Source organism: Oncorhynchus clarkii, chromosome 23 (genome assembly GCF_045791955.1).
Source record: "Oncorhynchus clarkii lewisi isolate Uvic-CL-2024 chromosome 23, UVic_Ocla_1.0, whole genome shotgun sequence".
Lineage (NCBI taxonomy): Eukaryota > Metazoa > Chordata > Actinopteri > Salmoniformes > Salmonidae > Oncorhynchus > Oncorhynchus clarkii.
The window spans coordinates 44,186,497-44,214,450 of record NC_092169.1 but is presented as its reverse complement, the minus strand read 5'-3'; the positions used below and the strand labels follow the sequence as shown (position 1 = coordinate 44,214,450).

General features: G+C 39.7%; 1 protein-coding gene across 4 annotated transcripts in view; it reads right to left on the bottom strand.

The window, feature by feature from the left end:
- Nucleotides 1–14,450: 14,450 nt before the first annotated feature.
- LOC139381898 (regulator of G-protein signaling 17-like) overlaps nt 14,451–27,954 on the bottom strand; it is a 29,452-nt gene continuing 15,948 nt past the window's right edge. For 2 of the 4 annotated variants that reach the window (XM_071125754.1, XM_071125755.1), the window contains 3 exons: nt 20,618–20,689; nt 18,345–18,576; nt 16,950–18,009 (listed from right to left, as the gene is read on the bottom strand). In XM_071125754.1, the coding sequence (XP_070981855.1) occupies nt 17,821–18,009; nt 18,345–18,576; nt 20,618–20,689 (493 nt within the window). In that variant the 3' untranslated portion in view covers nt 16,950–17,820. Of the gene's footprint in view, nt 14,633–16,949; nt 18,010–18,344; nt 18,577–20,617; nt 20,690–27,954 lie in introns of those variants that run through there. The other 2 variants (XM_071125753.1, XM_071125752.1) reach the window with 2 other exon arrangements.

Below are 27,954 nucleotides of genomic sequence, written 5' to 3'. Positions count from 1 at the left end.
AAAAAATATCCAGGCATCCTCTACTGACGGGATGAGGTCAATATCCTTCCAGGATACCCCGGCCAGGTCGATTAGAAAGGCCTGCTCGCTGAAGTGTTTCAGGGAGCGTTTTACAGTGATGAGAGGAGGTCGTTTGACCGCTGACCCATTACGGATGCAGGCAATGAGGCAGTGATCGCTGAGATCTTGGTTGAAGACAGCAGAGGTGTATTTAGAGGGGAAGTTGGTTAGGATGATATCTATGAGGGTGCCCGTGTTTAAGGCTTTGGGGAGGTACCTGGTAGGTTCATTGATAATTTGTGTGAGATTGAGGGCATCAAGTTTAGATTGTAGGATGGCTGGGGTGTTAAGCATGTTCCAGTTTAGGTCGCCTAGCAGCACGAGCTCTGAAGATAGATGGGGGGCAATCAGTTCACATATGGTGTCCAGAGCACAGCTGGGGGCAGAGGGTGGTCTATAGCAGGCGGCAACAGTGAGAGACTTGTTTTTAGAGAGGTGGATTTTTAAAAGTAGAAGTTCAAATTGTTTGGGTACAGACCTGGATAGTAGGACAGAACTCTGCAGGCTATCTTTGCAGTAGATTGCAACACCGCCCCCTTTGGCAGTTCTATCTTGTCTGAAAATGTTGTAGTTTGGAATTAAAATGTCTGAATTTTTGGTGGTCTTCCTAAGCCAGGATTCAGACACAGCTAGAACATCCGGGTTGGCAGAGTGTGCTAAAGCAGTGAATAGAACAAACTTAGGGAGGAGGCTTCTAATGTTAACATGCATGAAACCAAGGCTATTACGGTTACAGAAGTCGTCAAAAGAGAGCGCCTGGGGAATAGGAGTGGAGCTAGGCACTGCAGGGCCTGGATTCACCTCTACATCGCCAGAGGAACATAGGAGGAGTAGAATAAGGGTGCGGCTAAAAGCAATAAGAATTGGTCGTCTAGAACGTCTGGAACAGAGAGTAAAAGGAGGTTTCTGGGGGCGATAAAATAGCATCAAGGTATAATGTACAGACAAAGGTAAGGTAGGATGTGAATACAGTGGAGGTAAACCTAGGTATTGAGTGATGAAGAGAGAGATATTGTCTCTAGAAACATCATTGAAACCAGGAGATGTCATTGCATGTGTGGGTGGTGGAACTAATAGGTTGGATAAGGTATAGTGAGCAGGACTAGAGGCTCTACAGTGAAATAAGCCAATAAACACTAACCAGAACAGCAATGGACAAGACATATTGACATTAAGGAGAGGCATGCTTAGTCGAGTGATCAAAAGGGTCCAGTGAGTGGAGAGGTTGGTTGAGGGTCACGGCGATTTAGACAGCTAGCCAGGCCAACCGGTAGCAAGCTAGCATAGGATGGAGTCTGTTGTTAGCCACCTCTTGCGTTCGGTCAGTAGATTAGTGGGGTTCCGTGAGGTAGAGGGGATTAATCCAAATCACACAACAACAACAAAAATAAGAACAATAGATATAGTTATAGAGGCCCGAGAAGAAAACATAATAATAAAAATAAATAAATTGTCCGATTGTCTATTCAGATAGCAGCTAACGGTTAAGTAAGACAGCTAACGGTTAGCGGGCCGCAGATGGGCGTTCAGGTAACGTCGCGACAGAGGAGCCAGCCGGATCTCATTCAGGTAGATAACGTCGGCAGTCCAGTTGTGAAGGCCCGGTGGGGCTCCGCGTAGGCAGTGAAACGGGTCCAGATAGGTGACTGCAGCCCAGGAGTGAATGATGGAACTCAGGAGTGATTGACGGAGCTGGCTAGCACCGGAACAATCGATGTTTGCTCCGGAATCGACGAAAGCCGACTGTCACACGGATAGCAGCTAGCTAGCTGTGAGATCCGGGTATGAATGTCCAGAGAGCAGTTGAAATCCATGGACATGGAGAGAAAAATTGGTCCGGTATGTTCCGTTCCGAGCCGCGCCGTACAAAACTGGCGATAGATTTTCGATGGATTTTCGAGCTAAAGGATAGCTGATGACCACAAACTGAATACTAACGCTGAATACTAACGATTTGCCAGTAAAGAAGCTAACTAGCTTCTGATTAGCTTCTGGATTAGCTTCTGGGCTAGCTCCTGGCTAGCTTCTGGCTAGTTTCTGGCTAGCTTCTTGGAGTTTCTGGCTAGCTTCTTGGAGGATTACAGATCTGAGGTAAATAATACTTTTTTATAAATATAAATTGGTGAGGCTGGTTGCAGGAGAGTGTTTAGAAGATGAGTTGATGGAAAATAAAAATAAAATGTATGTGAAAAAAGTTGTAAATATATATATATATACAGGACACGACAAGACGAGGACAAAAGACGTCTGAACTGCTATGCGATCTTGGAGTTTTCACAGTTTGTGTTAATTGGATTGAAGAGAGAAAAGTAGATAGGAGGAGAAATAGTGCTAGAGCAGTGGGTCAGATTCAAACTCATGCTCGTAGCATTCACAGCACATGTCACGGCCCAGAATGATCACAGCACATGTCACGGCCCAGAATGATCACAGCACATGTCACGGCCCAGAATGATCACAGCACATGTCACGGCCCAGAATGATCACAGCACATGTCACGGCCCAGAATGATCACAGCACGTCACGCCCAGAATGATCACAGCTCAAATCCATGAAATGAAAATAGACAAAAAAATAAACACACAAAACAGATACATAGACAGTGAGACAGATAGATTTAGTAAGTGTAGAATATGCCTACTTTACAGTACATCTGGTACTGATTAGTCTACTAGCATGTCACACATACAGTAGGGTACTACTCAGTCCTAAGTGATACAATACACATTATATTAATGCTAGTGTACTACTCGGTCCTACTAAGTGATACAATATACATTATATTAATGCTAGTGTACTACTCGGTCCTACTAAGTGATACAATATACATTATATTAATGCTAGTGTACTACTCGGTCCTACTAAGTGATACAATATACATTATATTAATGCTAGTGTACTACTCGGTCCTACTAAGTGATACAATATACATTATATTAATGCTAGTGTACTACTCGGTCCTACTAAGTGATACAATATACATTATATTAATGCTAGTGTACTACTCGGTCCTACTAAGTGATACAATATACATTATATTAATGCTAGTGTACTACTCGGTCCTACTAAGTGATACAATATACATTATATTAATGCTAGTATACTACTCAGTCCTACTAAGTGATACAATATACATTATATTAATGCTAGTGTACTACTCAGTCCTACTAAGTGATACAATATACATTATATTAATGCTAGTATACTACTCGGTCCTACTAAGTGATACAATATACATTATATTAATGCTAGTATACTACTCAGTCCTACTAAGTGATACAATACACATTATATTAATGCTAGTGTACTACTCGGTCCTACTAAGTGATACAATATACATTATATTAATGCTAGTATACTACTCAGTCCTACTAAGTGATACAATATACATTATATTAATGCTAGTGTACTACTCGGTCCTACTAAGTGATACAATATACATTATATTAATGCTAGTATACTACTCGGTCCTACTAAGTGATACAATATACATTATATTAATGCTAGTATACTACTCAGTCCTACTAAGTGATACAATACACATTATATTAATGCTAGTATACTACTCGGTCCTACTAAGTGATACAATATGGAGGGAAAACGTAGTACTAAAAAGTCTAAAAAGTGTTTATTGTAAGATGTTACATTTAGAATGTCTCTCTAGCAGCACTATTTAAATGACACAGCTATTCAAGGGCAGTTGCAATAGATTGGACTTTGTTTCTTATGCAAGACGTTTTGTAAACCAAGAAAAAGAGAACATTACATCAATATGCTTACCACAGTTTCACAATTTCTAACAAAGGTGTTCCATATTTTAAAAAATAAGTTCAGCATTAATAAACACTGTATTGAGTAAAACAATTAATTGAAATATAGAAAAAACATTTATGAAATATAGACCAGTTAAAATAAATTAAACAGAAAATGTAAATTGGATTATACAAACTTCACAATTTCAACATTACCTGACATACTCTTTCAAAATTATATTTTTCAATTCTGTTTAGGGTGGGAGCACAGGTTCTCTGAAATATTACAAAATGTTGACCTTTGTTGACAACAATTCAAACATAGCCCCCTTATGTTCTTCTAATATCTATAACTTTAATGTTTTATCTCAAATGACAAATGGAAATGTCAAGGCTTAGCTAGAAAATGAATTTTGAGGAGGAAAAGTGACATACATTTTCTGCATTTTTCACATGGCCCTACAACAGTTTTTTTTTACACCTTTATTTAACTAGGCAAGTCAGTTAAGAACAAATTCTTATTTTCAATGACGGCCTAGGAACAGTGGGTTCAGGGGCAGAACGACAGATTTGTACCTGGTCAGCACAGGGGTTTGAACTTGCAACCTTCTGGTTGCCAACACTCTAACCACTAGGCTACCCTGCTGCCCCAGTTAAGTGAATAGGGAGGGTTTCTAACAGGCTATTCTGTGTTTGTTAACAACATTAGTGTAAGGACCAACACCATCCAACTCCAACAACGTTACTCTTTCCCTGCATGTCTAGAAATGTATGGAGAGGGACATTTCAGCCTCCTGTAGATTTTCATGACCAAATTATATCAGGTCAAAATCTTAGCCTATAAAACAACCACAGAATCAAGCAGCCCAGTGTTAATTTAAACCAATAGCCTGGTGTGATTTTTTCAAATTGTCATGTTGAAAGAGGAAAATAGTGACCGACAAAATGCTTGAGTCCATTCATGGCTTCCTAAACACAACCACTCTAATTATAGTAGGCTATGCACCTTTTGAAGAAGATATCTGTCACTGAAAGGGAGCAGCTACAATAGCACAGATCATATCAAACTTCAGGCTCACTAAAGGGTGTATACTACTTACTGGATCCAATTAGTAGTTTGAATGTTGGTCAAGCTCTTTCTTGAATATATGACGCATCTAAATATTGACATCACTCAGGTCATATATTTGCTTTCATTACTAATCCATAGCGAGATCTTTCAACAGCTCAGACAAAAGAAAGTCACACAACAGCTTGATAAGTTGTTACATGGAAATACAGCAAATTGACTTGCCCTGGCAACAATCTAAAAAGTGATAGCGTTCACAATCATCAACGATATCGCACAACAATCCCTCTTGATGCACTCGAAAGTTCATTTGAACGTTCCCAAACACATGGTAAATGGCTTTTAGATAGGAGTCAAAAAACTGAAGTGTCAAATCATCTGAAGTGACCTACTGTTATGATATGGGAGCTAGTTAGTGACCTAATGTTATGATATGGGGGCTAGTTAGTGACCTAATGTTATGATATGGGGGCTAGTTAGTGACCTACTGTTATGATATGGGAGCTAGTTAGTGACCTAATGTTATGATATGGAAGCTAGTTAGTGACCTACTGTTATGATATGGGAGCTAGTTAGTGACCTACTGTTATGATATGGGGGCTAGTTAGTGACCTACTGTTATGATATGGGGGCTAGTTAGTGACCTACTGTTATGATATGGGAGCTAGTTAGTGACCAAATGTTATGATATGGGAGCTAGTTAGTGACCTACTGTTATGATATGGGGGCTAGTTAGTGACCTACTGTTATGATATGGGGGCTAGTTAGTGACCTAATGTTATGATATGGGGGCTAGTTAGTGACCTACTGTTATGATATGGGGGCTAGTTAGTGACCTACTGTTATGATATGGGGGCTAGTTAGTGACCTAATGTTATGATATGGGAGCTAGTTAGTGACCTAATGTTATGATATGGGGGCTAGTTAGTGACCTACTGTTATGATATGGGAGCTAGTTAGTGACCTACTGTTATGATATGGGAGCTAGTTAGTGACCTAATGTTATGATATGGGGGCTAGTTAGTGACCTACTGTTATGATATGGGGGCTAGTTAGTGACCTACTGTTATGATATGGGGGCTAGTTAGTGACCTACTGTTATGATATGGGGGCTAGTTAGTGACCTACTGTTATGATATGGGAGCTAGTTAGTGACCTAATGTTATGATATGGGGGCTAGTTAGTGACCTACTGTTATGATATGGGGGCTAGTTAGTGACCTAATGTTATGATATGGGAGCTAGTTAGTGACCTACTGGTATGATATGGGGGCTAGTTAGTGACCTACTGTTATGATATGGGGGCTAGTTAGTGACCTACTGTTATGATATGGGGGCTAGTTAGTGACCTAATGTTATGATATGGGAGCTAGTTAGTGACCTACTGTTATGATATGGGGGCTAGTTAGTGACCTAATGTTATGATATGGGGGCTAGTTAGTGACCTAATGTTATGATATGGGGGCTAGTTAGTGACCTAATGTTATGATATGGGGGCTAGTTAGTGACCTACTGTTATGATATGGGGGCTAGTTAGTGACCTAATGTTATGATATGGGAGCTAGTTAGTGACCTACTGTTATGATATGGGGGCTAGTTAGTGACCTAATGTTATGATATGGGGGCTAGTTAGTGACCTAATGTTATGATATGGGGTCTAGTTAGTGACCTAATGTTATGATATGGGGGCTAGTTAGTGACCTACTGTTATGATATGGGGGCTAGTTAGTGACCTAATGTTATGATATGGGAGCTAGTTAGTGACCTACTGTTATGATATGGGGGCTAGTTAGTGACCTAATGTTATGATATGGGAGCTAGTTAGTGACCTACTGTTATGATATGGGGGCTAGTTAGTGACCTAATGTTATGATATGGGGGCTAGTTAGTGACCTACTGTTATGATATGGGGGCTAGTTAGTGACCTAATGTTATGATATGGGAGCTAGTTAGTGACCTACTGTTATGATATGGGGGCTAGTTAGTGACCTAATGTTATGATATGAGAGCTAGTTAGTGACCTAATGTTATGATATGGGGGCTAGTTAGTGACCTACTGTTATGATATGGGGGCTAGTTAGTGACCTAATGTTATGATATGGGAGCTAGTTAGTGACCTACTGTTATGATATGGGGGCTAGTTAGTGACCTACTGTTATGATATGGGAGCTAGTTAGTGACCTACTGTTATGATATGGGGGCTAGTTAGTGACCTAATGTTATGATATGGGGGCTAGTTAGTGACCTACTGTTATGATATGGGGGCTAGTTAGTGACCTAATGTTATGATATGGGAGCTAGTTAGTGACCTACTGTTATGATATGGGGGCTAGTTAGTGACCTACTGTTATGATATGGGGGCTAGTTAGTGACCTAATGTTATGATATGGGGGCTAGTTAGTGACCTACTGTTATGATATGGGGGCTAGTTAGTGACCTAATGTTATTATATGGGAGCTAGTTAGTGACCTACTGTTATGATATGGGGGCTAGTTAGTGACCTAATGTTATGATATGGGAGCTAGTTAGTGACCTACTGTTATGATATGGGAGCTAGTTAGTGACCTACTGTTATGATATGGGAGCTAGTTAGTGACCTACTGTTATGATATGGGAGCTAGTTAGTGACCTACTGTTATGATATGGGAGCTAGTTTATTGTTACAGCACACTACCATTTCCACTCCCTATCCCCATGTGGCAGCAGCAACTCGGCCAGGTGCTGTGCCAAGCCTTGATAAGCACACAAGTGCGAGCAATCAGGGATCGACAATTAGTGAGAGAGAAGTGGACAGGAGCTTCTTGGCCGGCCAGTGTTTAGTGTCCTTAGTTTTGGACAGGCCTTTTTGTAAGTATTTATTTTTAGCACCATAAACTGAACAACAATCTGCCTGGGCTGAACAACCAAGAAGTCAAGATGGAGCTGGCCCTGGACCCCAGGTAAGGTTGATGTCATATACAACATGGTCCACATACTCTGACTAGTGTTACGAAACCAGCTAGCTAGCCTAATGATATTGCTACACTCGCTAAGTCTTAAATGAACACATTAAATCAGGTTACAGACCATATTGTTAGGCCTAGGACCCCTAGACTGGCTAGCTAGCTGGCTTCGTAACTCTACCATAACCTAATTTCATGAATACTGTATGGAGAGGATTTAAAGTAACTGTCCAGTGTTTCCAGATTTCTATTAAATATGACCTATAATTAACTACAATATGATTTAAATAATTTTCCTTCCAAAAGATTGGTAATTAAGTATGTAAAAAAACAGCTTTTCTGTGTTAGAATGGTGTGGGCATATACCGGTCATAAAAAAATATTCATGAGTAGACCGCTGATTTACCAGCTCATCCTCTGAGGAAATAACACACTTTTTTTTTTTTAACTGTCTGAGACACAAGTTTGAGGTGTTTTTAAAAAAATACAAGAAAAATGTTCCAATGTATGCTTTGGCCACAAATACGAGTCAACAACGTAGATGGACAAGTCAACAACGTGGGTGGATAAGTCAACAACGTGGGTGGATAAGTCAACAACATTATTTGGGTATGAGTTAATAGTATATGAATTTATAAAAGTTAGATTTACACTGGGCAGTTACTTTAAGTCAGTCATTCAGGCAATTAATGAGAATACACTGAGAATACACTAAGAAAAGACAGATTTAGATTGTCAATATTAGTGAAATATACTCAAAGTAAAATAATTTATCCCTCTGGCATTACTAATTGTCTGCATATTGTAATACTTTAATATATACTCAAACATTATTGTTAATGGTAAATAACAATTATGCTAAATATAAAATATTACTTTTGATTCCTCGAGTGACCTTTAAAATAGTTGTTTTAACTCTAGATCATTGATGGTATCTACAAAAGCAGTCAAAAGAAGGCTCTCGCATTCTAAATCAATACATTGAAAATAAATTCTACAAATATCTGTACAAAGTCATCCCTATCACCCCAAAGCAAGACACAATTGTCATGAATGCCTCTGAGGTAAAATGTGTGTGTGTGAGGGTCCTCCTTCCTACTCTTTTGCTAACTATCTGTAGTGAGAGACCGGTTTATATCTATGCCGTTCTATATCAATGACAGTTTCTCTGTCTGGTCACAGCCAGTTCCATAAAGTGAGGTAAGGGATGTATGGAAGATGTAGAAGAGCAAGGACAAAAAGGGAAAAAACCTTAGAAAACATTATGGAGAACATTAAATGATGGAGAAAACCTGTCCAAACTATTATTTTGCTTGCGGAGAATAGGTAACCAGTCCCAACACTCTGTATAAACATACAAAATTAAGGCAAAATTACTAGACCCATTTTTAACATGGCAGTGTGGGATCCATCTTACAGCAATTGTCTGGCTTATATATGTGACAGTTTTAATTAACTATCCAGCATTGCAAACATCTGTTTATAACAGGAGGAGGAAGCAAGAAAAGTTTACTGAAAAATACTGTTGGCTGCAACTGTGTTAAAATGCTGTACAGTAAGTGTAATCTTTGGTATTTGTAAAATAATTTCTCAATGATATGAAAGTAAAGTTCCAAACGTTTCCAAAACCACATCACAAGCAGGGATAATTAATGTTTAGACAGAGCATCAGGACAGTTTACATTCCCCATTTAGACAGAGCATCAGGACTGGTTACTTTCCCCATTTAGACAGAGCATCAGGACTGGTTACTTTCCCCATTTAGACAGAGCATCAGGACTGGTTACTTTCCCCATTTAGACAGAGCATCAGGACTGGTTACTTTCCCCATTTAGACAGAGCATCAGGACTGGTTACTTTCCCCATTTAGACAGAGCATCAGGACTGGTTACTTTCCCCATTTAGACAGAGCATCAGGACTGGTTACTTTCCCCATTTAGACAGAGCATCAGGACTGGTTACTTTCCCCATTTAGACAGAGCATCAGGACTGGTTACTTTCCCCATTTAGACAGAGCATCAGGACTGGTTACTTTCCCCATTTAGACAGAGCATCAGGACTGGTTACTTTCCCCATTTAGACAGAGCATCAGGACTGGTTACTTTCCCCATTTAGACAGAGCATCAGGACTGGTTACTTTCCCCATTTAGACAGAGCATCAGGACTGGTTACTTTCCCCATTTAGACAGAGCATCAGGACTGGTTACTTTCCCCATTTAGACAGAGCATCAGGACTGGTTACTTTCCCCATTTAGACAGAGCATCAGGACTGGTTACTTTCCCCATTTAGACAGAGCATCAGGACTGGTTACTTTCCCCATTTAGACAGAGCATCAGGACTGGTTACTTTCCCCATTTAGACAGAGCATCAGGACTGGTTACTTTCCCCATTTAGACAGAGCATCAGGACTGGTTACTTTCCCCATTTAGACAGTGCATCAGGACTGGTTACTTTCCCCATTTAGACAGAGCATCAGGACTGGTTACTTTCCCCATTTAGACAGAGCATCAGGACTGGTTACTTTCCCCATTTAGACAGAGCATCAGGACTGGTTACTTTCCCCATTTAGACAGAGCATCAGGACTGGTTACTTTCCCCATTTAGACAGTGCATCAGGACTGGTTACTTTCCCCATTTAGACAGAGCATCAGGACTGGTTACTTTCCCCATTTAGACAGAGCATCAGGACTGGTTACATTCCCCATTTAGACAGAGCATCAGGACTGGTTACATTCCCCATTTAGACAGAGCATCAGGACTGGTTACTTTCCCCATTTAGACAGAGCATCAGGACTGGTTACTTTCCCCATTTAGACAGAGCATCAGGACTGGTTACTTTCCCCATTTAGACAGAGCATCAGGACTGGTTACTTTCCCCATTTAGACAGAGCATCAGGACTGGTTACTTTCCCCATTTAGACAGAGCATCAGGACTGGTTACATTCCCCATTTAGACAGAGCATCAGGACTGGTTACTTTCCCCATTTAGACAGAGCATCAGGACTGGTTACACATCCCGTGGGCAAAATAATAGTTTTGATGGGAGCCAAAAATACTACTTGTTCCCGACCTTTGTGGCCGGGAACAAGATTTAGGCCTCATGTTAAACTAATGGTGTTCAGTTAAGCAGACATTAAATCATCAAAATAGTACAATACCTGATTAACTAGTCTAGCAGTTAGTGCTCTGGTGGGTAAAAAACAAAGACTCTCAGTCGAGATCAGGGTCTGAATCACTGACGGACACCTGTGGTGGTAATATTGACAAATAATATTTTGGGTTGAAAATAGCCTTTGTTTATTTGGTAATCCCTGAAAACCTCATCAATGTACTGTATCTTTGTAGATGAATGGATATTGAAAATAAATTGAAAGATGAGATGGAAGTGAGGTATGGATGACACAATAGAATACAACATCTGTGTGGTCAATAGACAAACAAGTGGAATCTAATGCTGTTACCACATTATTTCAATATCATTTTGTCAACATGATTACACTAATGTGGGAAAGTGATCAACATATGCCTTATCGTGAGTGTTGGTCTGGAGACAATCTTACAGAATAATTCTAAATAGGTTTTTATGAAGACATGGTAGATGACACTTTGCTTCATACGCTCTAAAACAGTCTTTATAAACTCAAAGGTGAAGTAAGTCAATTGTATGTCATTTAATGAAAAGACAGTATTGAGTTTGTATCCGTTTGGACAACTACACTGCCTGATTGTCAAATCTGGATGCATATAATATACCTGTGACAGAAAACTCTGTTATTGCCAATACCCCAAATCATTCTACAATTTATTTTGACAATAGAAGTAGTACTCTATACTACTGCACAAACCCAGCAAAGCATGTTCAGTAATATAATTTATTTCAATCAATGTTTGTGTGGCAGGGTGACCGTGAGTCACCACTAATGTCCCCCCGTGAACATAACAAATGGTTATGATGGAGTTTGAGGAAAGAGAATTATTAAACAGTTTTAGCTCTTAGAGGGAAAGAAAATGGAGCAATGAGCAGATGAAAAAGACAGTGTTTATAGGCATGGCCCTCTGAAAGCAAGTACCCAAGCTCTCTCAGTATCTCAATATAAAGCATACCCAGTGGACAACCTGTTTTCTGGTTATCCCTCAGTCATGGCACACGTCACCATTATGCCCTGCTTGGACATAGTGATGTAGTACCACATTTCATCTTAAAAGGGAACACTGACATCACATTTCAGGCATCTTGTTATTACTGAACATAATTATTGAGAATGTTATAGTCAGCCAGTCAATCGTAATATCAGTTAAGCTCAAAATATCATTATTCATGTGTTATTAAGGTGTTAATGTTGTGTGCAGTCACATAACGTTATATCTAATGTTTGACCACGACAACCTGGCTCTTGTACATCGGTTTCATTGGGAAAGCAACCAAGAGGTAGATGTTTCTGTTCTTGTGATTTTTACATATTTGTTAAAGTTCCTAAAATAGCCCTTCAACCTTTGAACTTGACTATGAAGAACCCTTGGAAACAACAGACAGAAACTGCCTCTTGATTGTAGAAACAGTTGTACTGCAAATAATACGTACAGCAATGAGGACGTTAAAGGGCTCCTTGGATAAAGAGATGCTCATGGGCCTGAAAGAAAACACTGAATGGATAATAAAGCCTCTATGGATGGAGTCTCTGACTAGTCGATCTTACAGAGTGAACTGTCATCTCATAACACAGCCACAGTTCTGACAACACACATATTTATTTGTAAGTATCAAGTGTTGTTTTTTTTCATCACGAAGGCATATACTATTTTCTCTGTATATTACTTGTTATATATTTATATAGAAACAAAAATAACGGTACATTTTTGCTGAATAAGATTGAAGAATACCAGCAAAGGGCAATGTAAACCATGTTCCATCAAACTTAGCTAAAAAGGTAACTTAACCTACCCTTTCCCACATTTCAACAGTAACATATTTGCATAGGCAAAATGAGATTAGCCCTTTTAACAGTGTATTTCCTGAATTCTTTATATATCTAAAAATCTTATTCCAGTTGAACACAATTAAACAATCAAACAAACAAAAAAGTAAACTAGGCTATTCATCCTAACGCTCAATACATATTTTCTGTGCACATTTTGTTTACAGTGTTTTAGGCTTCAAGTAGATCTAAAAACAAAGTGTACATTGACAACTAGATGTGAAATAAAGGAACCAATATGAGAGGTAGTGAAAACACTAATGACACTCTTAAAGGAGAAACAAAGCAAATAAGGCCAATGCTTCTCTAAATCACATCAAATATGACACTTTAGATCAAATTCATTCTCTGTCAACAAACCTCTGCCACCTTTCAAAGCCATTCATTCTGCATTGAAGTCAACATTTGAACAGATATGACACTATGGCTATGATACCGCCTCGTCATGACTAGTTAAATCCTTGTTGAAATGCCAGTAAAATTAACAACCATTTCCTTCCATGGAGTGAAAATAATTAGCTACTCAGAGTCAAGACAAGACAATACACCCAGACAACACAATACTACTCTTCACCCATCGTAAAATGTTCATTTTCAAATCATTCAGAACCATTTTCCGACCCCAAAAAAATCTGCTATTGGCTTCTCTTGCGGAACAATTGCTCACCGTACAAATGTAAACTTGGTTTGATTGCACCATAATTTCAGTGTCTGGTTGGTCAAACATTGTGAAGTTACAGCTGAAATAACATCTAAACTGAGCAAGTCATTATTTTGTAAAATGTGAGTTGTCATTAATAGAGCGACATAAAAAGGTGTCTTCTAACCACTGTGGTGCATGCATACTGGATCACTTTTACTGTGTCATTCACTCAAAATATAACATCAATGTTCTCTGCACTGTACGCAAACACTGTTCAAATATTTCTATAAAGGTAGCTGAATGTGAACTAAATATAGGGAATGTTAGAATATAGTTGGATGTTCAAAATGGCTGATATCATTAGGCTATGCTATATGTTCATTTTTATGACTACAAAAATGGAAATACTCTACATCTGATCCAATTGCACTTCAATAACCTACAGTATATGGGCTTTATTAAAACTGGCCTTGGCACATGAACTTCAGGTAGTAAGACCTGATGGCAGAATGATGTTCTTACAAAACAGTGGTTTCCATGACACCTGAATATCATTACCCACCAGTGGTGATAATACACACAACTCTCACAATATACTTTACTCACAGACCTCTGCACATCAACAGGTGACAAAGGCCTACAATAATTTGTCTATCTTTAAAAAATAAAAAAAAGAATGCACAAAATTTGAATTGAAAATACAGTACCAGTCAAAAGTTTGGATACACCTTCAAGGGTTTTTATTTTTAGAATAATAGTTAAGACATCAATACTATGAAATAACACATATGGAATCATGTAGGGTAAAAAAACATGTTTTTTTTTTAAAGTTAAACAAATGAAAAAAAAAATATATATATATATATATATATATATATATATATATATATATATATAATATGAGATTCTTCAAAGTAGCCACCCTTTGCCTTGATGACAGATTTGCACACTCTTGGCATTCTCTCAACCAGCTTCACCTGGAATGCTTTCCAACAGTCTTGAAGGAGTTCCACATATGCTGAGCACTTGTTGGCTGCTATTCCTTCACTCTGCGGTCAACTCATCCCAAACCATCTCAATTGGGTTGATGTTGGGTGATTGTGGAGACCAGGTCATTGGATGCAGCACTCCATCACTCTCCTTGGTCAAATACCCTTACACAGCCTGGAGGTGTGTTTTGGGTCATTGTCCTGTTGAAAAACAAATGACAGTCACACTAAGCGCAAACCAGATGGGATGGTGTATCGCTGCAGGATGCTGTGGTAGCCATGCTAGTTAAGTGTGCCTTGAATTCTAAGTAAATCACAGACAGTGTCAACAGCAAAGCACCCCCACACCTCTTCCTTCATGCTTCACGGTGGGAACCACACATACGAAGATCATCCGTTCCCCTATTCTGTGTCTCACAAAGACACAGCAGTTGGAACCAAAAATCTCACATTTGGACTCATCAGACCAAAGGACAGATTTCAACCGGTCTAAAGTCCATTGCTTGTGTTTCTTGGCCCAAGCAAGTCTCTTCTTATTATTGGTGTCCTTTAGTAGTGGTTTCTTTGCAGCAATTCGACAATGAGTCATGCAGTCTCCACTGAACAGTTTATGTTGAGATGTGTTTGACTTGAACCCTGTGACGCATTTATTTGGACTGCAATCTGAGGTGCAGTTAACTCTAATGAACTTATCCTCTGTAGCAGAGGTAACTCTGGGTCTTCCTTCCCTGTGGCGTTCCTCATGAGAGCCAGTTTCATCATAGCGCTTGATGGTTTTAGCACTTGAAGAAAGAAATTTTCCAGATTGACTGACCTTCATGTATTAAAGTAATGATGGACTGTCATTTCTCTTTGCTTATTTGAGCTGTTCTTGCCATAATATGAACTTGGTCTTTTACCAAATAGGGATATCTTCTCTATACCCCCCTACCTTGTCACACAACTGATTGGCTCAAACGCATTAAGGAAAGAAATTCCACAAATTAACTTTTAACAAGGCACACCTGTTAATTGAAATAGAAATCAGTTGATTACCTCTTGAAGCTGGTTGAGAGAATGCCAAGAGTGTGCAAAGCTGTCATCAAGGCAAAGGGTGGCTACTTTGAATATTCTCAAATATAAAATATATTTTGATTTCATTACATGATTGCATATGTGTTATTTCATAGTATTGATGTCTTCACTATTATTTAAAAAATAAAAACCCTTGAATGAGTAGGTGTGCCCAAACTTTTGACTGGTGCTATATATTTTAGACCTACAGTATATGTTCATGGGACATTAAAAGGTAGACTCAGCGATATGATGTCGACACAGAAAGTAAACAGCATAGTGGGTCAATTTCCACAACAACTAAGAGCATTGAAGCGCGAGGCTCAACTTCCCCACTGTTTTGGTCCCCTGGCTACCACGCTATAAGAGCGGGAACTGAACCCATGCACATGCACAGATACTGTGTGTGACTGTGTAGGAGAACATCTTGCATCTCGCTCATTGCAATATCTACGGTGGCGATGTCATTTCGCTGAGTCTACCTTTACCATATTTAAAATGTTTGATACGAGTGTATCTGGACGGCAGGTACACACATTAATGCATGCCGGCAATTTTAGGAAAAATAACAAATTGTCTCAAGTCTCTATTCACCTCCCTTGGCCATCCCTGGGAAGCAGAGAGACTGTTAAAGGCATGGGGCTGAGTGATGTTCCAAGCATCTTACTGGCACCTCCGCTAGCCAGGCTGAAATGGACAATCAGCAGTAGAAACAAAATAGCAAAGTGTTCTCCTCACCCGTTTCGTAAAAAGCTGAGGGATTGGGCTGGATAAATTTAACCACTCAAATGTATAAACAAGAGCAATAGATGCAAGGACTGACCATGCATGATACCAACATGACAGTTTGAACCATGTTTGAGGCTCTATGAACCATGTTTGAAGGCTATACAGTGTTTGTTTACATTGTTTACAAACGTTGGAGTAAAACAAGCTTCTATTTTGGGTATTGATGGTGGACAACAGTTGAACTAAGCTCATGAGGCATTTATAAATTATATTCTTCAAGAATCAATGATCATTAATTTATAAGTCCAAAAATTAATGTAGCAATTGATGATTGCCCCTTTAAAGACAGACACACACACATCTGGTGAACAGGACTGTAAACCTCCAAACCACCTCCATAGAAAACACGATTCCACCAGGCCTCTTCTGCTCTCAGCTAGGCTGTTCCTTAGCTGGCACTGACCCCCTTCAGTCTAGAACTAGCTACAGCTTTAAAACCAGAAGCCACATAGGCATACTTCCTAATTCCATGTCTCTGCAATGCAGACCCCTCTTAGACCTCATGGATGCATCAGACATACCGCCATCTCATACTTGACCTTCCAAACCAAGGCTTGATTACTACCATTTATATTATATGCAGTAGAAAAATGAAAACGTTTACAGTTCTCTTTCATTTGAGAGCTTGAAAGTATTCATGATTTATTGTCTGAAACTAATTGAATGTTTGATTGGATTTTTTTCTCCAGCAATGATTCCAACCTCTGACATAACCTGTGCTTCTCTTAGGTTGAGATGGTGAGGGAAAGACAGGTAGAACTGTACTGTGTTTACTAAACTGTGGTTGTTACATAACAAGCAGCGCTTGTGCCGCCTTTTTCTCGTCAAGGCATTGTGATTTCCCGTGGAAAGTCATGTTCATTAGATATTTAGCTGCCCGACCACAATTCCAGGCCTCCTTCTCTTTTAGAGTTGTAAAGAAGGAAGGTGCTTGGAAACTAACACTGCTGTAAAACTTTCAACCTTCTCAAAATCAACAACTGCAAGCTAATTGGCAAATATCGATATTCCCTTCACATAAAACATCAAGAGCTTGACAGGGAAATCCCTAGGACAGAAGAAAATACATCTCATATTCAAGAACCTTTGCTGTCCACTGCTAACATACCAAGCCAGTGTAGAGCTAATTCCATTACCGTGTCACATGCAAAGTCAGTGATTTTCCTGCTCACCACAGTCAACTCTACAGCTATCTTAAAAAGGGCATTGTTTTTGTACTGTAAAAAGTCTGAGGCATGGGACAGAATTTGAGAGAGAAAAATAGAGACCAAGAGAGAGAATGAAAGAGGCCGAGCAAAAGGAGAACTCTCAAAAGTACAGTACAGGAACAATGGGTCTACCCTTCCTTTTGTTTGTCTTTGTAACAGTAGCCTGAGGAGCTCTTATCTGCAGTTAAACCAGGAACTAACCCTCAGGGCCACCTGCGAGCAGACAATTGAAATTGCTTAAACTATTCATTATTTTCTGGTTTTCAAAAAAGGAAAATATCTAACCCAGTTCTGGCACCTGATTGTCTTTCTGTTTTGTTTGTTGGGGGGTGGGTTACTTTAGGTGTCTAGGCAGGAGCTTCTCTTGCTGTCCAGAAGGTCTCTGTAAACAGAGGAGTTGAGGAAACGGGGGTAGGAGTCTCTGTGCATCAGGGTGTAGATCTGCAGCTGGGCTTCCTCGTACATCACGTTGTTAGGCTCCGCCAGGCTCAGGTTGATGCCTTCCCTCACCCGTGAATCTAGGCTCACCTGGGGGCAGAGGAGGGGGAGAGAACAGTGACAATGCAATCACTCAAAGAGCTACACGGTCATGTTATCAATGGAGATAAGCTCACCTCCCACCTCCTCCTCACCCACTTTGAGATGGGGGTTTCAATATGTCTTGGAATCAGACCTGGGTCAAATACATGCATGTCAAATATGGTCAAAATACTTGGGTGTACTTGCTTTCATTTTCCACAACGGAACCAAAGGAAGTCCCGTAAGTGCAACTCTAAAGTAACCCTAAAGCTCAATCCAGAAACAATGTGATACTGAGTAATACTAGGTACCAGTCAAACTGCTTCCAACCTGATGCCTCCTACCTCTTTCGGTGATAGAATGGAGACGTAGTCCTCATAGATGATCCTGGCTTTCTCATCGATCGCTGTCGGGTCCGTCTCCTTCTTCAGCTCCTCACAGGCCAGCCAGAACAACAGGTTCTCTTCGCTGTACTCAGAGCGCAGAAATTCTCGGAAAATCTCCCTGCCTTCTGAGGAGCGCATCACCAGCTCGAAGCTACGGGCCCAGGCCACCACCTCGTCTAGAGTGGGTTGCCTAAACACACGATACCAGGAACCCAGTGTCAGCAGTCTGGACTCTCACAATACACAGCAAAACAAACAGATTAGTGTGCTTGTCAGCAACAATGTCAGAACTGTTATTCCCCATACTTATTTTATTACCTAACTTCTTTCCAATTACAGTGAATTCAACATGTCAATACCTTCCACAAAGATGAAGTCGATCTCTCCTCCACTTTGAGCCGGGAGAGATTGACATGCATGTCATTGATGTTGTCTCTCTGTGTACATTTAAGGACCAGCCGTGCTGCCCACTTCTGGGCCAATTGTATGTCCCTCTATGGGGCACTTAATTTTACAACTGGGCAGTAGTCCAGTTGTGACAAAACTTGCTTTATAGATAGCAATATCAAGAAAGCAGAGCAGCGCTTATTACGGACAGTCCTCTCCCCAGCTTAGCTACCATTGCATCAATAAGTTGACCATGACAGTTTATACTCCAGGGTTACATATTGTACTGTAAGACACATCTGCAAGTCGTCTCCACCTGAAGATTGATAGCCAGGTGGAGTGATTTGGAAAAATCCATTGTTATAGCGTGAACATTTTGAAATGACTAGCACTTGGCAAATATAGATCGGTCTAAGCAGACATGAAGAGACTGCAATACATACTTTGGTTAGCCACTGTAACCAACCAACTAACCATTCCATTTGGCTGACTTGTCCATGTACTAACAGAACACCTTAGTATGCTCCTAATTACTAGTGATGGGGTAAAACATTTGATAGTTACATCTCGCAATATTATTTTTGGACGATATTTGACTCCAAGTACTCATATGTATTTTTATCTTATAGCTTGTTCTCCATCTTCTTTTTAAATAGTGAGTCAACAAGTTTTCAGCACTTTCATTTCCATGACTGATCAAAACTCACAGTATTGAATTGAAATACATATCGTATCGGCACCTGAGCATGTTGATCATTTCATATCGTGAGGTCCCTGGCAGTTCCTAGCCTTACTAATTACCAGTTTGAACGGGAGCATTTTTGTGAGGACCTGTTTGACCTGAGAGTCATGGCTACAGGGACCCATTGAAATGTCATTAAAGGTTGGTAATTAGGAGCAATTATGTGCAGGCCTTTCTGTTATTTTCATGTCTTAATCAACAAAACATTATTTCTATTATTACAGTAGGACCAGGTGATCGGGCCAGAAATCCATCTAGCTAGAAGAACAACAACATGAAGAATGAGTATTCCAAGGTAGAGCCTAAGGTTGAATCCCATGCCATGGCCCCAGTCGTGTGAGAACAGTATTTGGCTCACAGTTGTCTGAAGAGCCAGACAGACTACATCGTGTAAATCCGGTTGAATGCTGAAATCCAACAATACTACATATCACACAAATAATAAGCACACAAAACACTGCAGAGCTGAACCCTATACTCTATATAATGGACCTGCTCCTTTGGGGTGGATGGAAATTATGTCCTCAGTTAACAGCTGTTTCAGTCAAATAACTGAAATCGTGGGAGAGGTGGAGAGAAAATAAAACTCATGCTCTAATTGGCTAACACAGCAAACGAGTGAGCAACACACAGGAATAGATATTGACACAGCAGCAACGTAAGGAGAGAAAATTAAATGGGCCAAAGCAGTAAATTGGGCAAAATAATTAGACTACAACATTACTGGCATGAATTCTGGCAAATTTTTTGCATGCAATAATAAAATCATTTCTGCCATCCTTTCTTGAGGTAACCTGTCCTAATGTCTATGTACAATGCCTGCAAAAACAAGGAAGAACAGAAGTGACCAATGGCCATTAACTTATGTGACAACACGAAAACAAAAACTGTTTTCCCTGTCTGGCACTAACACTTTAACTTGTATGTTCCTGACTGTTTTGACTGTCACATGGTTGTCTCACCCAGCTACTTTCAGTTGAATGACTGTAAATTGCTCTGGATAAGAGTGTCTGCTAAATGACCAAAAATGTGAAACGATATCAAAACAATTTGGTATTTTCTCAGAGACATCCTAAGGAAAAAGGCATAGCTGGCAACGTACTGCTCTTCCGTGGCTTCAATACTATCCATTTTAGTGCATGTCCGTTCGGAACCCTCCATGCGGTCCTCATTCCTGGAACAGGAGAAGCAGAAAGAGATTACTATTGCTTTCAAACAGTTTCCATATTCAAACATACTTATTCATATGGCAGTCTAAATGTTGTATCTTTGTTGAAACTACTGCCTGAGAGAAGGTATGCATTCTTCTAAAAAACAGTGAAAGTTTGACATGAAAACAACCTGTGTGGGGAGTGAGGCTCCCTGCTATTTACAGTGCACAAAACCTTTACAAAATCCTTATGCAGGAAATGTACATGTTAAACACATGTTGGATACACAATAACAAACTATTGTAACACAAATTTAATTGCAACACATTAACAATGCATTCCGCCGGTCTTTCCTTTCACAAAAACCTGAAAAGCTAGTTTGGAGGTGCATTCGTTTTGTTCCTAAATAGTTTACAAATGTATTGGAAAGAGGTAATCAAGTCATTTCACATGCCATGCAAACGGAATGTACGCATAGCAAATTTCAGATAGGGATGTATTGGAGAAACAGCTTGTTTATATGCCACTGTGTAAATACTGCTATGCAGATTTGACTGACTTGAGCTTGGATGTAGCCTAGTATAGGCCTATTGTTTCAGCATGTGTCATACGATCATTACTTTAACACTAAACACACCAAAAATTGTGATACACAAATAGACAGACATCCATTTCCCTCCCCCCAAAAAACCTTCAGTATCCCCGATGAAGTCAGCAAGTTGATTTAACTACAAGTATTTAACAAATTAATAACAAGTAAAGAAGTGAAACCCAAATGGGATGTGTAGCCTATAAATCTACACATTTCCCGGTGTTTAGCCTTCACAGTATTGAGATCTGGGCAATAAGGCGAAAATATATCAACGTTAGGGATGTAAAAAAAATAAAAATAATAATACAATTTAAAAAAAACACTTAATAGTATCATGAATTTTTGTTGGCTGTGTTATTTTTATTGTTTTACTTATATTGCTGCATGAGGGAGTCTGGCGCTCTAATGCTGCCACTGTGGAGGGGATGAGATGGGAGCAAACAGACGAGAGGGATGCCAAGGCAACTTGGCTACAGCCAAGACTAGCTAACTTGTAGCAGCTACAATGTTATTTATCATCCCAAATAACCGTGCTTATCTTGACTGGAGAAGCTATAGCTATCTAGGCTAATTGAGGCTAATTGAGGCCACATGCTGCGCTTTCTCCCCAACCCCATTCCAATAAAACAACTGCCTACCAGTTGGTTGCTCAGTGTAGCCTACACTCTCATTTCGCTAACTTTTAATTTCCTAATTTCATTCCATCTTGCATTGCATTAGTGAACTCTCACTCCACAGAGCATATTTGTCGCTTTGATTGGCTAACATAAACAACAAGCTACACACAAGGGTTACCGTACAGTGCACGTCATAAAAACTACATTGAAAGGTTTGTTTTATTAAATAAAAAAATCTAAAATGGCATGGTATATCCTTGTACAGTGCATTCAGAAAGCATTCAGACCCCTTGACTTTTACCACATTGTTACATTACAGCCTTATTCTAAAATGGAGCAAATCATTTTCCCCCCTCAATCGACACACAACACACCTTAATGACAAAGCAAAAACAGGTTTAGAAATTTGAGCTTTTTAAACAAATGTTTTTTTAAATACAAGACTCATATCACATTTACATAATTATTCAGACCCTTTACATAGTACTTTGTTGAAGCACCTTTGGCAGCAATTACAGCCTCAAGTCTTCTTGGGTATGACACTAAAACACCCACTCCTGCGTTGTCTTGGCTGTGTGCTTAGGATTGTTGTCCTGTTGGAAGATGAACCTTTGCCCCAGCCTGAGGTCCTGAGCGCTCTGAAGCAGGTTTTCATCAAGGACCTCTGTACTTTGCTCGGTCTGAGAGTCTAAGTGCCTTTTGGCAAACTCCAAGCGGGCTGTCACGTGCATTTACTGAGGAGTGGCTTCCGTCAGGCCACTCTACCATAAAGGCCTGATACGTGGAGTGCTGCAGAGATGGGAGAATCTTCCAGAAGGACAACCAACTCCACAGAGGAACTCCGGAGCTCTAGGAAGAGTCTTGGTGGTTCCAAACCTCTTCCATTTAAGAACGATGGAGGCTACTGTATTCTTGGGGCCCTTCATTACTGCAGAAATGTTTTGGTACCCTTCCCTAGATATGTGCCTCGACACAATCCTGTCTCTGAGCTCTATGGATAATTCCTTCGACCTCATGGCCTGGTTTTTTCTCTGACATGCACTGTCAACTGTGGGACCTTATATAGACAGGCGTGTGCACCTTTCCAAATTATGTCCAATCAATTGAATTTACCACAGGTGGACTCCAATCAAGTTGTAGAAACATCTCAAGGATGATCAATGGAAACAGGATGCACCTGAGCTCTACTTTGAGTCTCATAGCAAAGCATCTGAATACATATATGTAAATATGATATTTCAGTTACATTTTTATACCTATTCAAATGTCTAAAAACCTGTTTTCACTTCATCATGATGGGTGTGTAGATTGGTGAGGAAAAACATTTATTTAATCAATTTTAGAACAAGGTTGTAATGTAACAAAATGTGGAAAAAGTCAAGAAGCCAGATTACTTTCCGAATGCACTGTATGTAACAATTTCACAAGGAACGTTTTATTTCATTTAGAAAAAGCCTTTCAGTGTTAAAATAGGCCTATATATATTTAATGTTTTTGCTTGCAAAAATGATACTTGTCCCTAAATCAGTATTTTTCTCAGCAATTTCCGAGGGTCTCCATTTGGAAAGCTTGCTTTCCAGAAGTTATTGTGTTAGAAAGTTAGCTAGCAGTTCTCAGCTGTTAGCAGTTTCTTACTGGCAATAACAACGGATGACTGCCATTACTGCATTATTTACTGTAACAAATCAGACATTAAAATACCCTTAGAGAAGCTACAGTAAAAATCCACACCGGTGCATGTTTCATACCAACTGAGCTTTCAGCTCTCCTCCCCAAACAAAGCTGTACTGTATCTTTATTTCAAATGGGGGGAAATGATGTCATCAAATGAACTGACTGACTGACTAGCTGGGGAGACCACGGCCTAAACCAATAAAAAAAGTGTCTCCTCTTATTAGCCTGGCTCTTCCAATCACAGGAAGCTGGGCCTGCAGAATATGATCTTGGATCCCCATCTAATATATGGGAATTCCAACAGACACTGGCTTAAGGCAGGTGCCAAATCGCATAGCAGCAGGGAAGTACAGTGGTTGACACAGACACAGGGCATAGCCATAGTCAGATTGGATTGACTTCTCCATCTCTAATAGCAGATTCCTAGTGCCATGCTGCTAACTGCTCCTATAATCCTCATGGGCTTCCGCTTCAGGTATAGTCTCTTGACACAGCAGCGTCTCTCCAAGGGTTTCAGATGACGAGTTCTTCTTATGTGCTTCCGACTCAGGGACAGCCTCTTGTAACAGCAGCGTTTCTCTAAGTGATGAGTAGTTCCTCTTCTTTATATCAAAATTGTATAAATTAAACTAGGCATGGTCCAGTCAAACCTAATAAACCTAGACTATATCATATTTGTTTACAAACTACAGCCTGTGCACTTTGTGGACCTACACTACCGTTCAAAAGTTTGTGGTCAATTAGAAATGTCCTTGTTTTTTAAAGAAAAGCACATTTTTGGTCCATTCAAATAACATCAAATGTATCAGAAATATAGTGTAGACGTGGTTAACGTTGTAAATGACGATTATAGCTGGAAACGGCAGATTTTCTATGGAATACCTACACAGGCGTACAGAGGCCCATTATCAGCAACCATCACTCCAGTGTTCCAATGGCACATTGTGTTAGCTAATCCAAGTTTATCATTTAAAAAAAGGCTAATTTATCATTATAAAACTATTTGTGGGTTAGAGTAAAGACTCCAAATGGCCAGAAAAAAAAAACTTTATTTTGAAACTCGTCAATCTATTCTTATTCTGAGAAATGAAGGATATTCCATTCGAGACATTGCCAAGAAACTGAAAATCTCGTACAACGCTGTGTACGACTCCCTTCACAGAACACTGCAAACTGGCTCTAACCAGAATATAATAGAGATAAGTACATTAGTGTCTAGTTTGAGAAACAGACACCTCACAAGTACTCAACTGGCAGCTTCATTAAATACTACCCACAAAACACCAGTCTCAACGTCAACAGTGAAGAGGCAACTCCGGGATGCTGGTCCTTCTAGGCAGAGTTGCAAAGAAAAAGCTATGGATGCGTTCCAAACACTTAAAAAGACACACCCTCGTCCCTTGGGGGAATCCCCGTCTCCATCTTGGAGGGTGGTCCAAATTATTAGTCAAACAAGGGACGTTTGCAACGTAAGCCCCTCAGCACTCGTTTTTAGTCGGCTTGCGAGTGTACAATTATGTTCACGCCGGGACCTGAAACTCCCCATAATTCAATTTGCGAAGAATGTACATCCGCTAAGAAAAGTCCACGAAAACTTAAAACAAAATTAATGTAGAAGTCAACCTACAAGTGTAAGTAAAAAGTAAGTTAGAAATTGTGCTATTAATGCACATGACGGCACAAACACATCTCGTAAGAAGTCAAGTTCCAGCTAGGCAGGCTAACTTTAGCCAATTAATTTGCTAGCTATCATACAGTAGACGTATATTAATAATTATATATTTAATATAAGTAGACATGCACTCAATTGACTGTAGCGCATCTAAAGCAACCACAAGCTACAGGTGGCTGAAAACACAATCATCACGGGATGAACGAGTGACGAATTTCCGGCCAATGGTGGTCCATTTAAAAATCATTCATTCCTCCCTCACCCCTTGCCCTGCAAGTGTATACTCGTCAGACGTCATGATACGTCATCAGAAGTGTCCACTTCATTTGAGGGCTGAGGGGAAAGGGTGTCTTTTATGAGTTTGGACCAAATCCCATATCTCAGATTGCCCAATAAAAAGAAAAGATTAAGATGGGCAAAAGAGCACAGCCATGGACCAAGGAACTCTGTCTTAGAAGACCAGCATCCCGGAGTCGCCTCTTCACTGTTGACATTGAGACTGGTGTTTTGCGGGTAACTATTTAATGAAGCTGCCAAGGACATTTCTAAGTGACCCAAAACTTTTGAACGGTAGTGTATGTTATTCTGAAAGCATCTACCAGTGACAGGAAATTACCACAGGAACCCCCCCCACCAATCAATTGAATTGAGCCCTTCATGCAGCTAGGTTCCAGGTTGAGCACTAAGCATTCAGAAAACCCCTCTTAATCTTCATCTGTACCCATATATGGCATGTCTCTTCCTACATTTGTTATCTCCCATTTAACTGCAAGTCGCACAGTGGTCAATATTAGCATCTTCATCAAAGTATCCTTTGTGCTGATATAATTGAGCTCACCAGCCACAGGCTCTTACACATGCTGAGCTGACTCTAAATATACATGTTCGTCACAGCTGTTTTGCATGTGATGTGAAGATAGGCTGGCTGTTCCTAGACTAGATGAGGCCTGCCTCCATATTATTGGGGAGATTTGTGGGGGCTGCATGTTAGAAACAGGGCCATAGTTCTGTAGGCCTATATTGTGGGTTCACTGTCTAAGACTGACTTGGCTGCGGTGGAGTCCTCAAGCTTGCTTTGTTCAGCCCCCATCTTCCGCTTACAGTAAGTTCAAAAGATTCAAACTAGTCACTACAAGTTTACTTCATAAATTGGGCCGACTTCATATTAGGGCTGGGCGATATGGCCAAAATATAATATCAAGGTATTAAAAACAAAATTGGACAGCATGATGGTATTTTATGCTTTTGAATAATAAGTTGTAAACTTGCTTTATGAGTAGTGAGTGATTTTCAACCAAAAATAATTTTCTGCATTTTCATAAATTTCTTTATTTCCAGCACTAATTTCAGATAATCTGGAGGTGGCACGATATGGGCAAACAATCTAGGCCTTGTTTTTAACCACTTGCGATTTAGATCAAAATACTTGGGTGAACTGTTGGAATAATTCTATAGTTAGAATATAATAGTGGGCACTTTGAATAGTGTTGTTTGACATGACAATGAATGAAAATGCCAGGGAGGAGTTACTGTGACATGGTAGGAACCAAAGTGTTCATAAGTGTTTCCTTGGTGACCCTATAATCTTTGGCTAAATGTAATGTTTTCTCATGCTACTTCATGTAATTAACATATTCATGCTTTTTGTATTCCTATATGATATCGAAGATACTGTTGCACAGAAATGCTGATTTAGGTCTATACCATCACTGGTATAATCAGGCTGTTTAGCGAATTACGTTTGCTCTGACTCAGTACATTAGCGGCTAACACAATTTTGGCCCAACTTGCTAAGAAAAGACAAACTAGCTGTTTGCAGATGTAAGAAAAAGACTAATAGTGTAATTCATTAATTAAGAAGCGAAGTGAAAACAGCATCGTTGTCATGAACATTGTTGCATGTGCTGCACTGACCATGCAGACTAGAGGTCGATCGATTATGATTTTTCAACGTCGGTACCGATTATTGGAGGACCAAAAAAGCCGATACCGATTAAATCGGCCAATTTTATTTATTTGTAATAATAACAATTACAACAATACTGAATGAACACTTTTTTTTTACTTAATATAATACATCAATAAAAACCATTTTGCCTCAAATAAATAATGAAACAGGTTCAATTTGGTTTAAATAAAGCAAAAACAAAGTGTTTGAGAAGAAAGTAATATTTGCCAATATGCAATATGTGCCATGTAAAAAATATGTGCCATGTAAAATATGTGCCATGCAAAAAAGATAACGTTTAAGTTCCTTGCTCAGAACATGAGAACATATGAAAGTTGGTGGTTCCTTTTAACATGAGACTTCAATATTCCAAGGTAAGAGGTTTTAGGTTGTAGTTAATATAGTATTTATAGGACTATTTCTCTCTATACCATTTGTATTTCATATACCTTTGACTATTGGATGTTCTGATAGGCACTATAGTATTGCCAGTGTAACAGTATAGCTTCTGTCCCTCTCCTCGCCCCTACCTGGGCTCGAACCAGGAACACATCAACAACAGCCACACTCGAAGCATCGTGCTCCACAAAAGCCGCGGCCCTTGCAGCGCAAGGGGAATAACTACTCCAAATCTAAAAGCGAGTGACGTTTGAAACGGTATTAGCGCACACCCAGCTAACTAGCTAGCCATTTCACATTGGTTACACCAGCCATTAGGCTGATAGGCTTGAAGTCATAAACAGCGCTGTGCTTGCGAAGAGCTGCTGGCAAAACGCACAAAAGTT